This window comes from Thamnophis sirtalis, unplaced genomic scaffold, assembly GCF_051295495.1.
Source record: "Thamnophis sirtalis isolate CommonGarterSnake01/CBP01778 unplaced genomic scaffold, rThaSir2_p1.2 scaffold_2, whole genome shotgun sequence".
In the NCBI taxonomy this organism is placed as follows: domain Eukaryota; kingdom Metazoa; phylum Chordata; class Lepidosauria; order Squamata; family Natricidae; genus Thamnophis; species Thamnophis sirtalis.
In genome coordinates this window covers 36,469,926-36,488,071 of record NW_028261382.1, presented here as the reverse complement: position 1 = coordinate 36,488,071, position 18,146 = coordinate 36,469,926, and the positions used below count along the sequence as shown (strand labels likewise).

Sequence of the window (18,146 nt, the reverse complement as noted above, 5' to 3'; positions counted from 1 at the left end):
GCAAACATCCCATTCCATGACCTCAGATAACCAGCCCAGGGGGGGAGGGGGGGAGGGGCTACACCTGCCAGCTGCCCTTCTCAGCCTGGAAGTCTGTGGGGCCATTTCCCATAAGGGGAGGGGGGGACAGATCCATTGCAGGAAAGACCCTGACATTTCCGAAGGATGGAAAAGTGCTGGTCAGGGAATCAATCCTTCCTTCCTTCCTTCCTTCCTTCCTTCCTTCCTTCCTTCCTTCCTTCCTTCCTTCCTTCCTTCCTTCCTTCCTTCCTTCCCCTTCCCCTTCCCCTTCCCTTCCCTTCCCTTCCCTTCCCTTCCCAGCAACTGCATGTTGCTAGATGTGGCTAGTTTTAAACCGTAGGGGATTCTTTGCTCCGTCTCAAAGTCCTTCGGCTGGCCTCAGGTAAGGGAAGGCGCAGGCAGGCCAGGGGGGAAGGCCAACGGGGGGGCCCTTCTGAGCAGGATGGGGAAAGGAGTGTATTCTGTTCTGGGCTCCGAGGGGGCAGCCTGGGGCTCCTTAGGGGAAAGGAGAAGGGGGTGGGTGGGGGAGGGAGGTTGTTCTTCCCTGGTTGTGACCTTCATGCTCCGCTGGGCTTCTGAAGATACTGAGATCTTGGCAGGGAAACAGACCGTCTGTGGGAACCAGGCAGCTGGGCTCTGCAAGGCAGCTACCGCTGGGGGGGGGGAATCCCGGCCGGGGTCCAAGTGGCTTCCCTCCCCCCCTCGCTCTTTCCCCCTCTCCCTTCCAGAGGCTCCTGTGCAGAAGCTTTGGGAAGGAGCCTGCCTGAGCAAGCCACCTCGCCTCCCATCCGGGGCAGGTCTCCACCCCACAGCCGCTCTCTGGGGATGAACAAGTCCTCGGGCGCCCCCATCCCCACTGCGCCCTACCAAGAGGGAGGAACTCGCCTGGACAGAAGGTGCCAGCTCTGGCCTGCATGCCCCACGGTCCCCCCTGGGCAAGAGGAGGAGATGGGCCCCTCCAGCCGCTCCCTCCCCCAGCTCCCAGCCCATCAGCCCCTGAGAAGGAAAAGGGGAGAAGCCCCTGGCGGATAGACGCAATAAAGGGAGGCCACTGGTCCTCTACAGCAGTGTTTCTCAACCATTTGCTGGCTGGGGAATTCTGGGAGTTGAAGTCCGGACATCTTCAAGTGGCCAAGGTTGAGAAACACTGCTCTACAGGATTCCACAAGAGGGGGGGGCAGCTAAGGGGCACTTAGCCTGAGCCCCCTTCGCAGCCCCACCGAGACACCAAAGATACCCCCACCTCCCCATCCCCCGTCCTGCCCTTCGACCCTCCCCTGCAGGCCACGAGAAGGAAACAGGTTTTCCCCACAGGGCTCTGAGGAAGGGGCTCCTGGAACCCCCTCCTTGCCAGAAAGAGGGAAGAAAAACGGGGTCCCCCCCCCGCAGTTTCCCCCTCAGCCCTTCCTTTGCTGTGGGGCTGAAGTGCCCTCCTCCCAGCAGAGCCCAAAGGAGCTTCCCGGAAGACCACCTGGCCTTCTCCAGAGGGCCACCGGCTCCCAGAGGAGAGGGGCTCAGGCCCCACAAGGACACGGAGGGGAGCCAGAAGACCTGGGGAAGGGCCTGCTGGAGGGCGGGGGCTCCGGCCGTCTTACCTGGCAGCGGCTGAAAACATCGGCCAAGGACACCCGGACGTTGAAGTGCCTCAAGACCTGCAGGGCCTGGTCCCGGGCCTTCTCTGAGCAGCTCACTGAGAAACACCGGCCTTCGCCCACTTGGGAGCGCAGCTGGGGAAAAGCCAGAGGGGGTCCGGTTGGGAAAAGGAGGGGGGGACGGAGACCACCCTGCGACTGAGGAAAGGAACTGCAGGGCAGCCGGCTGAAGATTCCAGCCTGGCCACGAAAGGGGAAGGAAGGGACAACCCCCAGCTGCCACGGGAGAGAAGTCTACGTTGGCCAAGGGGAGCCACGGGGGGGACGGAGGGGCTCAGGAAATCCCCCCTCTCCTCTCACCCCTCTGCGCACTCACCGACTGAAAAGGAAGGCCGGAAGTCAAAATCACTCGATTCTCTTGCCTGGCAATCTAGGAAAGGAATCCAATTACTTCGGGCAAACCTTCACTTCTGGGGCGGCTGTGGGGAACCTCCTGCTTTCTGCCCTCCGTTTAAGTGGGGACACAAACACGACAATGCCCCCACCCCAACCTCCACTACCGTGCTCTCCACCTGGGTCAACCAAAGCCACGGGAGCCGGGGACACGAGCCGGAGGATGGGCTGGTGGCTGCTTGCAGGGAGCTTCCTGGTCCACCTGCCAGGGCTCATCAGCCCCCGTGGAGCCCAGGAAAAGAGCTGGGGGGCAGGAGAGGGGGGAAGATCTGAAGGGCTCGTCAGCATCTTTGATTGGCCAACCGGGGCTCAAAGCCACCAACCGTGGGGGTAGCACCGGGCAAGCCAGTGGCCCGGTCTCTATGGAAACAGACACCCTTCCGGGGAAGCCGGGGGAGGGGGGCGTGGAATGAGTGAGGGGGCCAAGCAGGAGCCTCTCTGGTCTTCGGAAGGGCTGCAAGCTGCCCTCCTTAGGACGGTCTAGGACTTTCACTGCAGGTTGAACCGGAGCCCAGACTGCTCTGCGGGGCCCACGCCACCGGCCTCGACAGGAGCCCCCTCCCACCCAAGAAGACTCGGCCCAACAGCCACCAACCTCGGCAGCCCTCCGGTGCTCGTCCTCGTTCCCCAGGATCTGGACGTCCACCCCGAGGCAGCGCAGGGACCGTCCCAGGCCCTGCAGCATGTTGTCGCAGACCACGCGGAAGTCTTGCGCCAGGATGCCAACCGAAGCACTGGGCGCCTCTGCCGGGACGGGTGCTGGGCTCTGCAGGGGGAAATGGGTGCGTCCAGAGTCTGGCTCCATTTTGCCAAAGGGGGGGGGGCTGGCCTTGAACCCCGTTGCCACCTGAGACCCCCAGAGGAGGAAGAGACCCCGAAGCATGGCTGGCTGAGGAACGAGCCCAGTGTCGGCCCAGAGATTCAGCCGCCTGGAGCTCAAGGAGGTGGGGCTCCTCAGCAGCGGCCTCCTTTCTCTGGCTCCGGTCCCACACACCTCCTTGTCCACGGGGGGCCCTTCCGGCTTCCTCTTCGGCGGCTTCCTCGCTTTGGCCTCGGGGTGGCCGGCTTTCCTCGTGATCCCCACCCAATCGGAGCTGAGGCCGAAGGCCGCTGGGTCCTTCAACAGCTTCGCATGAACCTCCAGCAAGCAGTAGGCGTCACAGGCTGCAGGAAGGCACCAGGGTCAGGGATGCTACGAAGTCTCAGGGCTTAGCCTTCCCTCTTCCTCTATGAACCTACGACAGCCCTGCGAGGTAGGGCAGCATCAACCTCTGGGGCGGAGAAGCTGAGGCGGGAACAGTGCCTGCCTGTAGCCACGCAGGAAGCTCCCCGGAGGGAAAAGGCTGGACTGCTCCTGCAGCTCAGCTTTTGAGGGGTCCCCCTCCTGCCACTGCACCCCACTAAAGCGCCCTCTTGCTCCGGCCACTCAGCTGGAAAGGGGAGCAAGGGGGGGGCAGACCTGCGTAAAGGATTTGCGTCTCCCGAAGGGGCCTCTTCTCCCAGTTGGACATCTGCTCGGTCTTGTTGAGGGGTCTGCCCAGGACCTCCTGCACCAGCAGGCTGAGCCCCTTCTCGGGGACCCTGCTCCCCCCACAGGCCTTCTTCTTCGCCGGCGAGGGCTCCAGTGCGGGCTGGCAGCTCTTCTTGGAGTGTTTGGGCAACTGGAGAAGGAAGGAAGGAAGAAGGGAGGGAGGGAGGGAAGGAAAGGAGGGAGGGAGGGGAGAAAGGAAAGAGGGAAGAAAGGAAAGAGGGAAGGAAGGAAAGAAGAAAGGAAAGGAGGGAGGGAGGGAAGGAAAGGAGGGAGGGAGGGGAGGAAGAAAGGAAAGAAGGAGGGAAGGAAAGAAGGAGGGAAGGAAAGAAGGAGGGAAGGAAAGAAGGGAGAAAGGAAAGGGGGGAGGGAGGGAAGGAAGAAAGGAAAGAAGGAGGGAAGGAAGGAGGGAAGGAAGGAAAGAAGGAAGAAAGGAAGGAGGGAGGGAGAGAAGGAAGGAAGGAGGAAAGGAGGGAGGGAGGGAGGGAAGGAAGGAAGGAAAGGAGGGAGGGAGGGAAGGAAGGAAGATGAGGTGACACAGTGTCCTTAACCCTGGATTTGGGCCAAGTCTTGGAGAAGGACATTTCCTGGTTTGGAGAGGCTGGAATATGGAGCCTGTGTGTTTGTGTGTTTCTGTGTGTGTGTGTGTTATTCCCCAAGAAGATCCGGCCGAAGGGGCCGTACAGCCTTTGTGAAAAGAAGAAGCCAGGGATTGACCTGAAGCACCCCAAGGTGGGCACAGGGAGGGGTGTGTGTGTGTGTGGGGGGTGTTGTTCAACTCCATGGGCCCGAAATCCCACTGTCTCTCCTGACCTTTTGGTGCACCAGCTGGAGGTCCAGGATTCCAGAGGGCTGGAAGTCCCCATCTCTGGAAATGCCACAGGTTGCCATGAGGTTCCGCAGGTCTCCCGACATCCCGTAGCCTGCAGGGAAGACACAGAGCTCCGCTCGGGTTTCCGCCCCCCTCCGGCTGATCCGGAGCCCAAAGGGAAGCCTGGGAACCCACATGAAACGCCTTCATCAAGCCTCCCCTAAGGCCATGCCTGGAATCCTGCGCCCAGTTTTGGTCCCCACATGACAAAAGAGACTTTTGGGAAAAGGGCAAAGAGGAGCTGCTGATTAAAGGCCTGGAGAGACGAACACGGAGAACGGCTGCAGGATTTGGGGTTGACTAGAGAAAAGGGGGCCTTCATCAAGCCTCCCCTAAGGCCATGCCCCCGGCAACACTTGCCCACTTTCACGATGGCTGGGTCGGCCAGGAGGGCCCGGAAGAAGCCGCAGAGGGCGGCCTGCGCCTCCTCTTCCCCCTGCCGGAGCAGCTGCAGCATGTCCAGGAGGAAGACGTGGCCCCAAACGGCCAGCTGAACAAGCGACACCCGCGGCTTCCCTCCGATGGCGCTGAACGAGGGCCGCCACTCCATGTCAATGCCAACAACCTGCCCAGGCTGTGGAGGGAAGGACGGTGGGCGGGTTATCCGGGGAGCCCTGGACGCTGCCCCAGAGATGCAGCTGAGGAGGAGCCGCAGCCGGAGTCCCCTGCGTGGGGCTGGTGGAAGGAAGGGCCCCGGGGCCCCACAGAGCCTTTGAAAAGCATGAAGGCCCTTCAGCCTTTCCCAGAGGTTGGGGAGGGGGGGGGTCTCCCCGCCTGGGCGCTTCAGGAAAGGGCCCCGTGGGCCACCAGCCCCGATGAAGTGGCCGAGTGGGGAAACATCCAGGGGGGGTCTTGGAAGCCAGGAGAAAAGCCCCCCATGGCCAGAGGAGGGGAGGGGAGCCCTCACCTGCAGCACCTGTTCCTGGCACGCCATCACCTCTTCCCAGGTGGATAAGAAAAGGATGTCTGTCCTTGGCAGGGGCAGCTGGTAGCAGCCCTCCTTCGTGCTGTGGTCCCAAACACCCTGCTCTGAGGCATCGTCCCTGGGGGGGGAGTGCAGGAGGGGGGGCTTCTTTTAAACAAACAGAAGGAAGACCTTCCCCACACCCAGAAACAAGCCCCAGGCCAAAAAAAAAGGGGGGGAATAAATTGTGTGCAGCATTAAGAGGGGGCCTCGCAGGTGGGGGCCCCAAAATGGGGGCTTTCCTTCGGTTGAGGGATGCGGTGGAGCACAGCCCCCTCTTTCCAAGGAGCCGTTCCTGGAAATGCAATCCCCTGCAAGTTGGCTTCAGCACTGCAGGCTACTGCTAGATCAGCAGGTCAGCGGTTCAAATCTCACCGGCTCAGGGTTGACTCAGCCTTCCATCCTTCCGAGGTGGGTAAAATGAGGACCCAGATTGTTGGGGGCAATTATGCTGACTCTCTGTAAACCGCTTAGAGAGGCCTGAAAGCCCTATGAAGCGGTATATAAGTCTAACTGCTATTGCTATATTGCTATTCTTAGTTGACTTGGGAAAGATCCAAACTTGGGGCCCACATCTGAAGAGGGAGGGAGGGTGGCGCCCCCAGTGTTGCTCTCCCCCCCCCTTTCCTGGAGAAGGGCCTGCCGGGGACTTCCTCGCTCCCCTCTTGTGGCAGGTGGAAGCTGAGAGCGACCCACCCACCCTGCTCCCCTCTCGGAGGGACTGGGAGCCAAAGACTGGAGGCCCAAGGATTTCCTCCCTTTCCAAGGAAGCCCCTGGCTGATTCTGCCGGCCACAGGGAAGGACGGGGACACACACACACACACTGGCTCTCTCTCTCTACCTCTCCGGGATGGCCGGCTTTCCTATCTGGGCTGCCAGGCGAGGCGGCAAGCTGTCCCCGCTGAGGCTGTAGTGCCGGGCCCACTGGGCAGCCACCCCCAGGCCAGCGTAACGGACCAGGAGTTGCACCAGCTGTTCCTGCAGCCACCGGTTCTCCTGGACGATGCCCTGGGAAGCAGACAGAGAAGAGGGGGATGCCGGTGGGCCGGGAGGCAGCCCAGTCCTCTGCCCCGCCCTTCGCCTGTGGCGGTGCAACCCACGGGGCATTTGAGGGGGGTCAAAGATCTCGGGGGAGATCCAGAGTTGCCCCCCCATCAGGGAAGGCAAAGGGAAGACCCCCCCTCCCTGGCCCCTCCCTGACTCCTAATAGGGGGGCTGTGGACCCCCAGCCCAGCCATAAGGGAAAAGGTCTTTCTCCACTGCTTTTACAGAAAACTGTGTTTTGGTATTTACTATTTAGTACGTATTGTTTAAAATACTTTCCTTAACACCCCCCCCCCCCCGCCCCGCCCGACCCCCACTCCCGTCCTCCGTGGGAAGAGCCGCCAGGGACACTGGTTCTCGCTCGTCCTCCCCTCCTGCCTTCCTGTGCGGGATTCCTGAGGAGCAGGAGAGCCTGAAACTGGAGCCCTGCTTTGGCCGTTCCCACCGTTCCGGTTTTGTTTTATGGGTTCGGCACCGGAGGCGAAACACTGGCTGGGCCGCATTCCTCTCTCCAGCGACAGCAGGTAACGTGTGGGAACCTGGCCTCTTCCCTGCAGAGCCGCTGAGGCAGCAGGGCTGGGGCAACCCAGGGGAGAAGCGCCGGCTGGGGAGGGGGGGCAGCGTCCCCTCCTATCCCACTCGGGGCAGGCCAAGGGGGGCATCGGGCGCTGGCTCCAAGCCAACAAAAGTGGCAAAAGTGAGGCAGGGGGTGGGGGTGGGGAAATCCAGGAGGAAGAGGAGGAGGAGGAGGTGGCCAATGAACAGGAATCAATGGGAGGTGAAACCAAAGGCCCCCCCAACAGGCACAATGGCTTCCCTTTGCCTTCCACCCAGGGCTCGTCCCCTGGCCCCACGGGCTGTTTTCCAGCAGGGGGGTGTGTGTGGCATAGTGTCCCTTGTGCCCTGGAAAAGGGCTTCCTTCTCTTTGGCTCTGCCTCAGCCCCTCTTCCTCTCTGGGGGCAGAGCCTGCAGCCCCCCCCCCGGCCCCTCTTCCCCTGGAGGCACTGAGGGATTTATCTCCACTCCAGCAGGAGCGCCAGACCCTCAGGTGGCTGGAGGCATCTCAGGAATGAGGCCTGGCTGCTCTCCCGCCCTCCCATCGCACCCAGCGGCAGGAGACTGCGCCTGCGCCCGCCCGCCCTGGCAGGAAGATGGAGGCGGCAGCAACGGGAAGTTGCCCGGGCAACTCGGATTCACAGCCCATAAACACTCTCAGCCCCACGTGCCCAGTTGGGGTTGGCAGCGGGGGCTCTGGATAGCCTGCTCGTTCTGGCCCATTTCAGCTGAGGAAGGGGCTTAGTGGGCAGTTCCCCCATTAACAGAAGCAAGGAGGAAGACCCAGCGCAGCCCCCTCTCTGCTGCTGCTGAGCTGCCTCCATGCTGGCTGCAGGTGCTTTTGGGGCTGGGGCTTTGGGGGGGGGAGCAGGTGCCTCCCAAGTCCACCTCCGTCCCCCTGGAGCCACAAATAAGCCGAAGGTCAGGCGTTGGCATTCTCTACACCAGTGTTTTTCAACCTTGGCGACTTTAAGTCCTGTGGACTTCAACTCCCAGAATCCCCCAGCCAGCTCTCGCTGGCTGGGGGATTCTGGGAGTTGAAGTCCACAGGACTTAAAGTCGCCAAGGTTGAAAAACACTGCTCTACACCCCCTTTTGCGGCGGGGTGGAGGGTGACAGCTCCTGAGACCTCTCTGAGGCATCTACCTTGCTGCAGGCCAAAGCGGCACACCGGAAGTTTGCAAGGCCCTGAACCAACGGAAGGCTCGCCAGAGGAATCTTCCTCCTCTTTCTAACCTCTCTCGATGCCCTTCTGGAAATCCCCCGGGGGTCCCGGTTGTGGAAATGGGATGCTTGGGAGGGCAGACAATGCAACTAGGATTCCCCTTGGCCAAGGGGAGAGCCAAGGTGGCGCAGTGGTTAAAAGCAGCACTGCAGGCTACTGCTAGATCAGCAGGTCAGCGGTTCAAATCTCACCGGCTCAGGGTTGACTCAGCCTTCCATCCTTCCGAGGTGGGTAAAATGAGGACCCAGATTGTTGGGGGCAATATGCTGACTCTCTGTAAACCGCTTAGAGAGGCCTGAAAGGCCTATGAAGCGGTATATAAGTCTACTGCTATTGCTATTGCTATTGCTATCACCTTCAAAAGAGAGCATCCTCCTCCTCCTCCTCCTCCTGGTCCTTCCCTTTGGTACGGTTGAGGCTCTCCAAGGTAACCTTCCTAGGTTTTCGCCCACACAGCTGCCTTGGAATCACCCAACCCTGGGACGATTCCTCATCGAAGCAAAGAGTCAAAAGCAGAGGGCCCCAACCCCCCCAAAGGAAAGCCAGGACTGGTGGGATCACTGTGTGCCCAGAGAGGGACGGAGGAGACGCTACCCACAAGGGTGGAGGAACGGTTGGGAAGGTTGGCAGAACCTGCTGGAACGGAGAGCTTCTCCAATGCAGGGAAAAGCACGATCTACACTGATTGCACCCCGGAAACCTCCAAGGGACTTCTGACGTAAAAGTCAGTGTGTGACGGAGGGCTCTGAGGATCAGAACACAGGGGTTTCCTCCGTTTCACCCCGGGGGGGACCCGAGACAGAGTCACCCCCTGGCAAGGAGCCACGGTTGGTTTCAAAGCTCCCCCCACATAGAACGCAGCTCTATCTGCAAATCATAACAACTGCTTGGCACCCAGCCTGAGCCCAAACCAAGCCAGCCACGTTATGGTCTCACGGGCAGCGGCCACAGAGGCCTCCCTGGCTGGGAGCAGAATCACACTGACCTGGATGTGATCTGCCCAGTTTTCCTGCGTCATGGATTTCTGTAAGAGATTTTGCAAAAGAAGGGTGTGAAGAGGCTGGACTGGAGCCTCCGTGGCCTTTCCGTGCCCCCCCCCCCCACTGCTTCCCACCACCTACCTCAACAAACCTCTTGTGGAGCAGGTATTTCAAACTGCCCAGGTGTCGCTGGTTGAGAATATGGGGGCAAAGCGCTAGGGGGGTGGGGGAGAGAGGGGATGGGTCAGTGGAAGCAGAGAAAGGGACCCAGCTGGGCTCACTCTACCTCCTGCCCAGGCCCTTTGCCCCTGCCCTGGGCTGAGCTCTTCTAAGGCCCTGAATACGAGGGTGCAGGGGGTTGCAATCCCAACGGATGCAGAGGGACCAACACCGGGAAGGCTCTGCTATTCAACCCCCCCTTGAAAGGTGTAGGTGTGTGCCTTTGCGTGTGAACTCCGAGCAACAAAGCAGCAGGAGAGGGAGCAGGTCCTCCCCCCAGGGAGAGGCAGGGGAGCCCCACGTTCTAGGGCAGCTCTTGCCTGCCCTCTGCTGCTGGCAGCAGCTCACCTCGCAGGGCAGCCCACAGCCCCCTTCACGGCTGCTCTGGATAGGCCCTTCAGGCACCTGCGGCGCTTGCAATCCCCAGGCAGGTTCTCAGCAAGCTTTACTAGGCTGGCAAGGCACTGCCAATCGCAGGGGGTGGGGTGGGGCAATTCGAGCCACCCCCCCGGCTCTCAGCTCAGCCGTAAAGAGCAGCCTTGCTTAAGCTTGAAGTGGGGGCACGGAAGGGAGGGTGAATATGGTAAAAATGCTGAAGGAGGAAGCGGAAGGCGGGTGGTAATACTGGACCTGTCCATTTTGAAAGGCTTTTTGAAGGAGTCAATTTCTAGCCCCCGTTTTTTAAACAAAAAGACATTCTGGGAAGGACATTTGAAGGAGGGAGGGAGCAGGCAGAGGGTGAAGGAAAACTCACCCTTTGCTTCACAGCGTTCTCCCTGCTCCTTCTAGTCCCTTCGGAGTGTGGGTCCCAGGCCTCTCTCCCCTCTCTCAGTTGGAAAGAACCCTCAGCAACCCGGGACTCCATCCAGCTCCCAACCGTCCCCCTGGATGAGGGCTTCTCCCTCCCTCCCACCCCCCGGGGAACATGCCGGGCGTGCCCACCTGGGTCCAGGCTGTATCTGTCCAGCACCCGGAAGGCCATTTTATGCATCGTCCTGTAGTTGATCTTTTCTGGCCACTTGCCAGGAAGGGCCTGATACTGCCTGAAAGGGACCCCAGCAGGCGGAGGGAGTCAGTGCAGCCAGCAAGATCCCTGGGCTTCCCTGCCAGCTGCCCCTGACCCTGGGCAGAATTCCCCCCCAGCCACTTAACCAAGGATGACACCCTCCCCCCCCCCATGCATACAGCCCCTCCCCCCCAGTGTGCTCTGATTCATCAGCAGCACAGAAGACGCATTTGGGGAGAGTTTGGAAACTGAATTCCCACGGCAGTCAAGGCCTGAAGGCCGTTTGTGTGGGGACCTTTTCGGGGTTCAGCAGGTGGGACTCTGGGGCTCGAGGGAGGCTCCCCTTCCTCACGTTCATTATAAGCCGCCGTAAAGTTAAGAACAAAAGCCACAAGGAGGGAGAAAGGTAGTTTACTCATCCTGCAGAGGGAATTTCGGGAAAGTCAGCTGCTATTTCCCTTTGGCTCAGCTGACTGAGGGAGAGGGAATGCTGCTCCCCCAGGAAAGGAGTCCTCCTCCCCGGGCGGCCTCCCAGCAGCCCCCTCACCTTGCCAGGTCTTTGACCTGGAAGCCTGGGACGGACCACGAGTCCAGGAGCCGCAGGAGGCTCTGCTGCAGCTCAGGGCTGCCTTCCACGTAAGCTTCCACGAGTTCCGTTTTGTCCTGAAGCAACAACGGGACGCACATCTAGGGCACAGAAGGGGGAAGCCGCATTGGCACTCCGCGCTCTCCTTGGTCTCAAAGGTTGCAGGAAGAAACCCCAAAAGAGCGACCAGATGGGGCCAAAGGACCCCGAATGCTCTCTGTCCCTGCAGGTGGACAGCTAGTACTTCAGGGAGAAGCAGGAAGACGATGCGAGGACTTCTGCATTTTACACGGGATTTACCTGCTCAAATTCCAGGTCTGGTTGCAGCTTCAGTTTCATACTCAAAGTAGCCGCCTAGGGAATAAGGGAAGGTGGGAGGAGAGTTCATAAAGCAGGGCCAGGAGTCAGCGGGAAGGGCTTGCGGATGAGCATGCATGCACACAGGGTGGCCTGTGAGCATTTTTCGAAGCGGCCAAAATGCTCCCTCTGTGCCCCTTCGAGCACAGCAAGAGGGCATCCTACCCGCCTCTCAGTGCACACACATTTCACGAGGGGCACAGCTCCCTCTGAGTGACTCTGCCCCCCCCCCCCAGAGCACCCAACGTCTCCAAGCACCAGGGACTCACCCCGCTGGTACCTCCCAGTTGGGCAATGAAACATCTGCAAGCAGACAGCCAAACTGGGAGGGCACGAAGGACTCCACCCATGTCATTGGCCTCTGGCGCGTGTGCCCGGTCCAGAAGCCTCACCTGACCCAGCCTTTACAAACAAAGCTTCCCCCCCTCCCACCCCACCCCGAGACCCTCGGCCTGCAGGGACTAACAGCAAGGACTCGGGAGCCCGAAACGCTTCTGGCCGTTCCTTCAGGAGTGCACAGAGTGACTTTAAACGCACAGCAGGGCATTTGAAATGCGGAGGTCTTCCACAGGCATCCCGAGCCTCCAATACGGACCTAACTTTGCCCCCTCTGGAAAGCGGAAGGGGTGGGGGTGGGGGAGCCGAAGCCATTCCCAGGCTTCTATTTTGATCAGCGATGGAAATGAGAGGGGAGGGGAGGGAGGGGGCTGGCAAGGAAAAAACCCAACTGCGCCTCCGTGCTTTTCCCTTGCTGTTATTTTTATAGGCTCTTGGGAACGGCTGCTCTCTGGAATCCAATGGGAACCAGCGAGGGCAGCCCAGAGCCCGGCCGGTAAGGAGTGAGGGGATGTTGCACATGCCTGACTAGCCGCTTTCCTCTGTGACCGGGGAGGGGCCCACCTGGGAAGCCCCCAGGGCCACCGTCCTTCCCTCCTTTCTGAGCCCAGCTATCCGAGGGTGAATTCTCTCTCAAAACGGAGCCTCTGGCTGGCGGTGCCTTCCTTCCTCCTCCCTGGGGATGGAGCTATTCTGAATTCAACAATCCCCCCCACCTTTCACAAATGAACACGCACACACACACTCACACAACTGCCAGGCACTTGCCCTCCTCTCCCATGGGCTGCAGGGAAAAGAAGCCTGACTGGGGGGAAGCCTTTGCCCCTCGTAATCCGAAAGGCCTTCCAACCGGAAGAGACCTTTCCCAGGCCGGGATGCACCCTGGGCCGTCCCTGCAGCCAAGGGGGAGGCCTCCAGCTGAACGGAGGCAGAGCAGCCCTTGGAGGAAAAACTGCTCCGCTTCAGGCAGCCCCACGGAAAGACACCTTCTTCCCCACTTTAGCCACAAGCTGGAAACCCCCCCCCCCAGCCCCCTTTTAGAGGCACGGATATCTTCTTTTTCCACCTTGCTTAAGAAACATCAATAAAACAGCTGAAAGGACAAGGGGGGAGGGCATTCAGGCCACCCCGAGGCAGCCGCCATCCCTCCAACACAAAATATCGTGGCACGTTAAGCCGTGGGACCCCACCAGTCAAAGGGACCTCTTCCGTGTCCTTTGTGACACTGCAGGGGCACCGAATGACGGCTGGGGGGGTGGGAGAATGGCTTCTGTTCCCAAGGAGGCCCTCCCTTGCCCACGGGGTGGGGGTGGGGCGTGCCAGGAAGGGCAGTTCAGGCAGGCACAGAGGCCCTCAGAAGGGCTGGCTGGGGGGCGGGGGGGGAGACTCAGAGGGAGGCGGACTCCAGGAAGGCCCACAGGAGTCCCACATGGCCTCCCGAGGGAGCCCGGCAGGAGGGGGCTGTCCACCGTTACCCGGAAAGCCCTCCTGCCGCCACCTGCTCCCAGGCCCCTCCCTCGCGGTCCCAGAGGGAGAGCAACGCTGCCCCTCAGTGGCCAAGCGAGGGCACCTCACCTCTTTGAACTTCCCCTGCTGGCAGAGCTGGAGGACGAAGCCCAGCAAATGGTGGCGGTCGGCCGTGTGGAGCTGATAGATGCTGATCAGGGGCTGCAGGAGGCTGACGTGGCACCCGTTGAGCAAGGGGAAGAGACGGGCCTGCAGCTTCTCCATCTTTAAGCCGCACTGAGGACCCCAGAGGAAGAGACAGAGGGAGGGAGGGAGGGAGAGGGGAGGCTGTGAATCTAAAGACTCAAATCAATCCAGGCTGAAATTGGAGGAACGGGGGACCCCTCTTCCCACTCCGAGTCTGCAGGAAGTGCCAAACTCCGAGGGAAGTGGCAACCGACCTCATCTGGCCACAAGGGGATCCCGCAGAAGCCCCACCAGTAGCCCGGATACTCCTCGGGAGGAGAAGCAGCTCCACTGCCACCCGTTCGAGGGGCGACTGGGCAAGGCCTCTTCGCCTCTCCAGGGCACCCAAGGCTCTGAGGCCTATGCGCGAGCCGAGCCCGGCAGTCCCCCTTACCGGCTGATCACTGGCACGGTTCTTTATCCAGCCCTGCAGCTCACGGACAATGTGGGTCAGCAAACCTGGCGCTCTCTGGTCCGCACAGCAATCCAGCACATCCAGGAGCCAGGCCCAGGGGTCACGCAGGCTGGCAAACCCCAGGCGCATTTCTTTCCGGAGCTAGGGAAACCCAGAAGGCTCTCTAGGGACGCTGCTCTGCCAGCCCACAGGCCGCAAATCCCACGGGGGACAGCCGGCTTCTGAGAGGGCCAGCCCCCCAGCGAGGGAGGAGGGGAACCAGTGCAAACTGACTTGCTGAATCCCCTGGTGGTGGGAGCAGAAGACCTGAGCTGTTCACCAAGCAGGGGGCCTGAACAATAGGGGGGGGGGGCACACAGCTTCCCCTTCAGAAAGAGGGGGGGGGTGGATATCCCTATGGGGGGTGGGCACTGCTGCAAATTGGCCACTTCATGTACTCACCTTTTCCATGTCCTTACATGCCCAGAGAGTGTGAAGTTTCTGGAGCAAGGGGTCTTCCTCTGGAGGGAGAGGGAGAAAACTCAGGGAACGAGAGGAGCTAGAAAGTGGTTCCTTCCCCCCCGCATGGCCCAGGGTCTCCTCCACACATACAGAAACACACACACACACACACTTCTTGGGTGGAGCTCCTACCATGACCCTTGGTGCCTCCTGAACAAAACCTGAAAACCGTCTCTGCCTTTCCAGCGCTCATCTAAATGGCTAACATGATTGTGGAAATAAAGACCGAAGGGTGAAGCCCTTGTCCATCCAGAATGTTGTCGCGTGGAGAGTGGGGGGGTTGTTACAGTGGTCTCCCCTGAGCAGCCACTCCACCCAGGAAGACCCCCTGGGAACTCGGAGCCAACAAGAGGCCACATCAACTGCTTCCTGGCCGGGCTGGACCCTCTGAGCTTCCTCCCTTCCAGGAAATGCTACTCCGCAGAGACCCACAACTGCCCCTCCCTCCCCTCGGCCTCCCCTTTTTCCCCTGTGGTGGAGCAGGAGATGCAGGCCCCTGGGACACCTTAGAGCAGGGCTGCCAAACTCATGGCCCACGGGCCAGATGCTTTACGCACTGGCCACTCCCACGCCTGGTTTAGCAAATGGGGGGGGAGATGCAATATGTCACGTGACGATGCCAGTTTGACAGAGTGAAACTACCAGTCCTCATGAAAACAGCCCTCTGGAGAGGAGGAGGAGAGCCCGCCCTCCCATCCTGCAGTCCCCCAGGAGGGAGAGGGGGCCAGCAGTCTGACTCTCCAAGGACGGGGCTGGGAAGGTGCCAGAGTTTGGGATGGGACAGCGGAGGCTTCCAGCCTTTGAGGCCTGGGGAGATGCTGGGCAAGCGGTCCTTTGCAGGCAGCTCAGCCTGAGCCAGGACATCCCCCTCCCCCAGAGACAAAATGGAGAGGGAGGGGAGGTAGCACCTCACCCTGCTGCAGGTGTGGCTGTCTCTGCTTCTCAAAAATTAGGCAGCAAAGAAAGGGGGTTTAAAGGACAGTGTGAAAGGAGACCCTGAGTGAGAGCGGGCACAGGGTGGCGGGGGGACTTGATGGCTTGGCATGGGGGGGGGGCATGCAGAGATCTAAGCAATGTGCCTGCAGGGGGAAAGCAACTCTGGCCTGCTGGAGCCTCTGCCTGCAAAGGAGAAGAGGGAGCTGGGCCTTCAGCTTGGCAGGTTGACAGCCTGGGGCTCCAGGCCTTTCATTTGAGGAAGTAGTCTCCACCTCCCCTCCTTCTGCAAATTCAGTGTTTGCCTTGGAAACAGCTGAAGAGGGGCTGCCTGTTGCAGGAAGGACAGACAGAGGGAGGGTGACAGGCAGAGGCCACCCCGGACCGATCAGATGGAGGATGGGCTGGAGCACAGGAGAGAATCCAAGAAGGCAGCCAAAGTTTCCTTGGAGTTCTTACATCTGGTAGAAGCCTCCCGTCTTCTCAGACCGTGGCTGGGCGAGAATTTTCTGGGAAGTTTTGGAAACATTCACAGCAGGCTCTCTCGCCAAGGGCTTCCCAAACTTAAAAACGTTTTTTTTTCTACCGAACTTGGCTTCTCCAAGCAATTTTTCCTGTACTGCCTCCCCCCCCCGCCCCACCCTGAGCGAACATCTCTATCCTACCCATCACACATCCTATAGGATGAATTTCTTTTAGGAGGACAATCTAGCTATTATGCAAGAGAATGTTGTTTCTCCCTGTCTCCCCATCCCAAAGATCTCCCTGCTAAAGCTTGTTTTATACAAAACGTAGATGGGGGGAACCTGGCGGCCCCTCCCCCTCCCTCTGGAGTGAGAAGGCCAGAAAAAAAAGGGTCCTGGGTGTTGCTCTGGACTCTCCCCTCCCCTCTTTTCCCAGAGCCAAAAAGAATGAGAAAAGCTTTCTAAAGGGACACACGAAAGCACACGGATCCAAACTTGTGAAGTCTAAGTAAGGGGGGGCGGGAGGGGGGCTGCAGGAAGCCTCTGGGCCCACCTTGCAGGGGACTAAAACCCTCGGCCTGGTTTCAGGGGGGCTCAATTAAAGAAGGAGATCCGCAGCCCTGAAATATCTACCTCTCTACCACAACCTCTGTGGTCCACAGTCTTTGTGGCCAACCTCACATTTCAAAAACTACCTATTGGCTGGTATCTAAAAACAGGGACCCCAGAGGGTAAGGGACTCCTCCACACAAGGAGCCAGGAAAAGGAGGAGGAAGAGCCATCAGAAGCTGGGCCTCACCACTGGAGCTGCGACCTGGGCAATCTTCCACCAGGGCGTCTTCTGGGGGATGGAAGACGGCTGCCCCCTCGTCCTGGAAGCAGGAGAGAATTTGGTTACTGGCAACAAGTGGATGACAGACAAGGGCCACCCCTGCCACCACCACCCCCGACCCTCTGGGGAGGGTGAGCTAGCCTCATCCCAAGCAAGTGATTCCCTCTGAAGCAGGGAGGAGGAGGAGGACTGTGCTTGTTGAGGAAGCCACTGCCAAAGGTCGGGAAGAAAAGCTGCAGAGGAAGCATTGAGGGGCAACCTTTCTTTGGTCCCTTTCTAACTGCGGCTCCCTGGCGGCAGCTGATGCTGATCCAAAGCCCCCTTACAAATGACAGATGGGAGGCAAGCCCCACTCAAGGAACACGACCTAGCGGCCATTCCCTGCACGAGGCACAGGAGGTCAAAGGCAGGTGTAGAAGGCGGCTTCTCTGAGCCGGCATTTCACCGGCACCAGGATTCGCCAGGCACGGCCTCTCGCATGAGCTAAAGGCTGAAGAAATATGCACTGGGAGCCAGCGCTGATTCTTGAGAATAAAAACAGCTGCACAGGGGAAGAGAGCCAGATGTTTTTTCTGGACAATTGCTGAGTGTGCTGCTTTTTTTTTTTTGTTTTGCTTTTCACTTTGAGAGTTTAACTTAAACGATTCTTTTTTTTAAAAAAAGTTCCAGAACACAACATAAATGAAGATGCGCTGCTGTCTAGCTGAAAAATTAGGGGCTGTTGGGATGCGCTGCCAACAGAGGATTTCCAGGGATATAGATTTTTTCCCCCCTAAAGTCCCGTGGAGCACAGGCAGCCTCCATTTCTCAGGGGCTACAGACGTCAACAAACACCCCACAAACCACATGAATGCGTCCAGTAAAGCGAAAGCATATCAAGAGCCCCTGACAATGGAGAGCCCGTCAGCTGCTATTCCTGGTAGAGAGCTCTTCGAGGATCTCCTTCGTTCCCAAAGATCTGATCCTGCAGCTCCATCCAAATTAGAAACCACCGAAAGCTCATCCTGATCACCAGGAGACAAGCTCAAAACTCACCCGCGTGTCGTGTTCCCACAAAACACACACACACCAGCCTCAGGTGCAGAGTCACTCCAGGGACACAGCTGCAGGCTCCATCTGGAAGGGGGTCCCTGCCAAGCCCACTCACCCCACTGGACTCTGCCCTGAAACTGACCGGACTCAGGACACGGGTGGGTGGGCGAAGCCCAGCAGAGGCACTTGAGGAAGGCAGCTGCGCTTGGAGAGCAGCCGAGGGTGTTTTCCACAAACAAATGCCCACAGCCCCCATCCCCAGCCTCTGCGGCTGATGGCACCTAGGATGCCACCCAGAGAGAAGCTCTGGCAGGCCAGGCCAGCTGGGACCCTGCAGGGGAGGTTGGGAGGATCCCAGGCCAGCCAGTCGGGACCCTCCTTAAGAGGGAGGCAGGCAGGCAGGCAGCTCCCGGGCCCTTCCCTTCCTCCAGCCATGCCCCGAGGAGGCAAAGGCCACCAGGAGGCCGGGATGCAGCCAGGCCCTCCTCACTCCAGAGCCGGAGAAGAGCCGGCCGAGGCGGGACGGGGAGGCGCGGCCT

The 18,146-nt window shown here is 59.8% G+C and overlaps 1 protein-coding gene across 1 annotated transcript in view; it reads right to left on the bottom strand.

Annotated features, from left to right (window-relative positions):
* EXD3 (exonuclease 3'-5' domain containing 3) overlaps nucleotides 1–17,863 on the bottom strand; it is a 33,266-nt gene extending 15,403 nt beyond the window's left edge. The window contains exons 1-19 of the mRNA XM_087707624.1: nucleotides 17,723–17,863; nucleotides 16,543–16,615; nucleotides 14,287–14,345; nucleotides 13,825–13,986; nucleotides 13,314–13,481; nucleotides 11,346–11,399; nucleotides 11,007–11,146; nucleotides 10,396–10,496; nucleotides 9,376–9,449; nucleotides 9,240–9,278; nucleotides 6,272–6,438; nucleotides 5,373–5,508; nucleotides 4,826–5,039; nucleotides 4,408–4,517; nucleotides 3,526–3,727; nucleotides 3,061–3,230; nucleotides 2,662–2,832; nucleotides 1,990–2,043; nucleotides 1,617–1,748 (exon numbers count right to left, since the gene is read on the bottom strand). Coding sequence (XP_087563750.1) covers nucleotides 1,617–1,748; nucleotides 1,990–2,043; nucleotides 2,662–2,832; nucleotides 3,061–3,230; nucleotides 3,526–3,727; nucleotides 4,408–4,517; nucleotides 4,826–5,039; nucleotides 5,373–5,508; nucleotides 6,272–6,438; nucleotides 9,240–9,278; nucleotides 9,376–9,449; nucleotides 10,396–10,496; nucleotides 11,007–11,146; nucleotides 11,346–11,399; nucleotides 13,314–13,481; nucleotides 13,825–13,986; nucleotides 14,287–14,345; nucleotides 16,543–16,615; nucleotides 17,723–17,863 — 2,367 coding nt within the window. The remainder of the gene's footprint in view (nucleotides 1–1,616; nucleotides 1,749–1,989; nucleotides 2,044–2,661; nucleotides 2,833–3,060; nucleotides 3,231–3,525; nucleotides 3,728–4,407; nucleotides 4,518–4,825; nucleotides 5,040–5,372; nucleotides 5,509–6,271; nucleotides 6,439–9,239; nucleotides 9,279–9,375; nucleotides 9,450–10,395; nucleotides 10,497–11,006; nucleotides 11,147–11,345; nucleotides 11,400–13,313; nucleotides 13,482–13,824; nucleotides 13,987–14,286; nucleotides 14,346–16,542; nucleotides 16,616–17,722) is intronic.
* Between the last annotated feature and the right edge of the window lie 283 nt (nucleotides 17,864–18,146).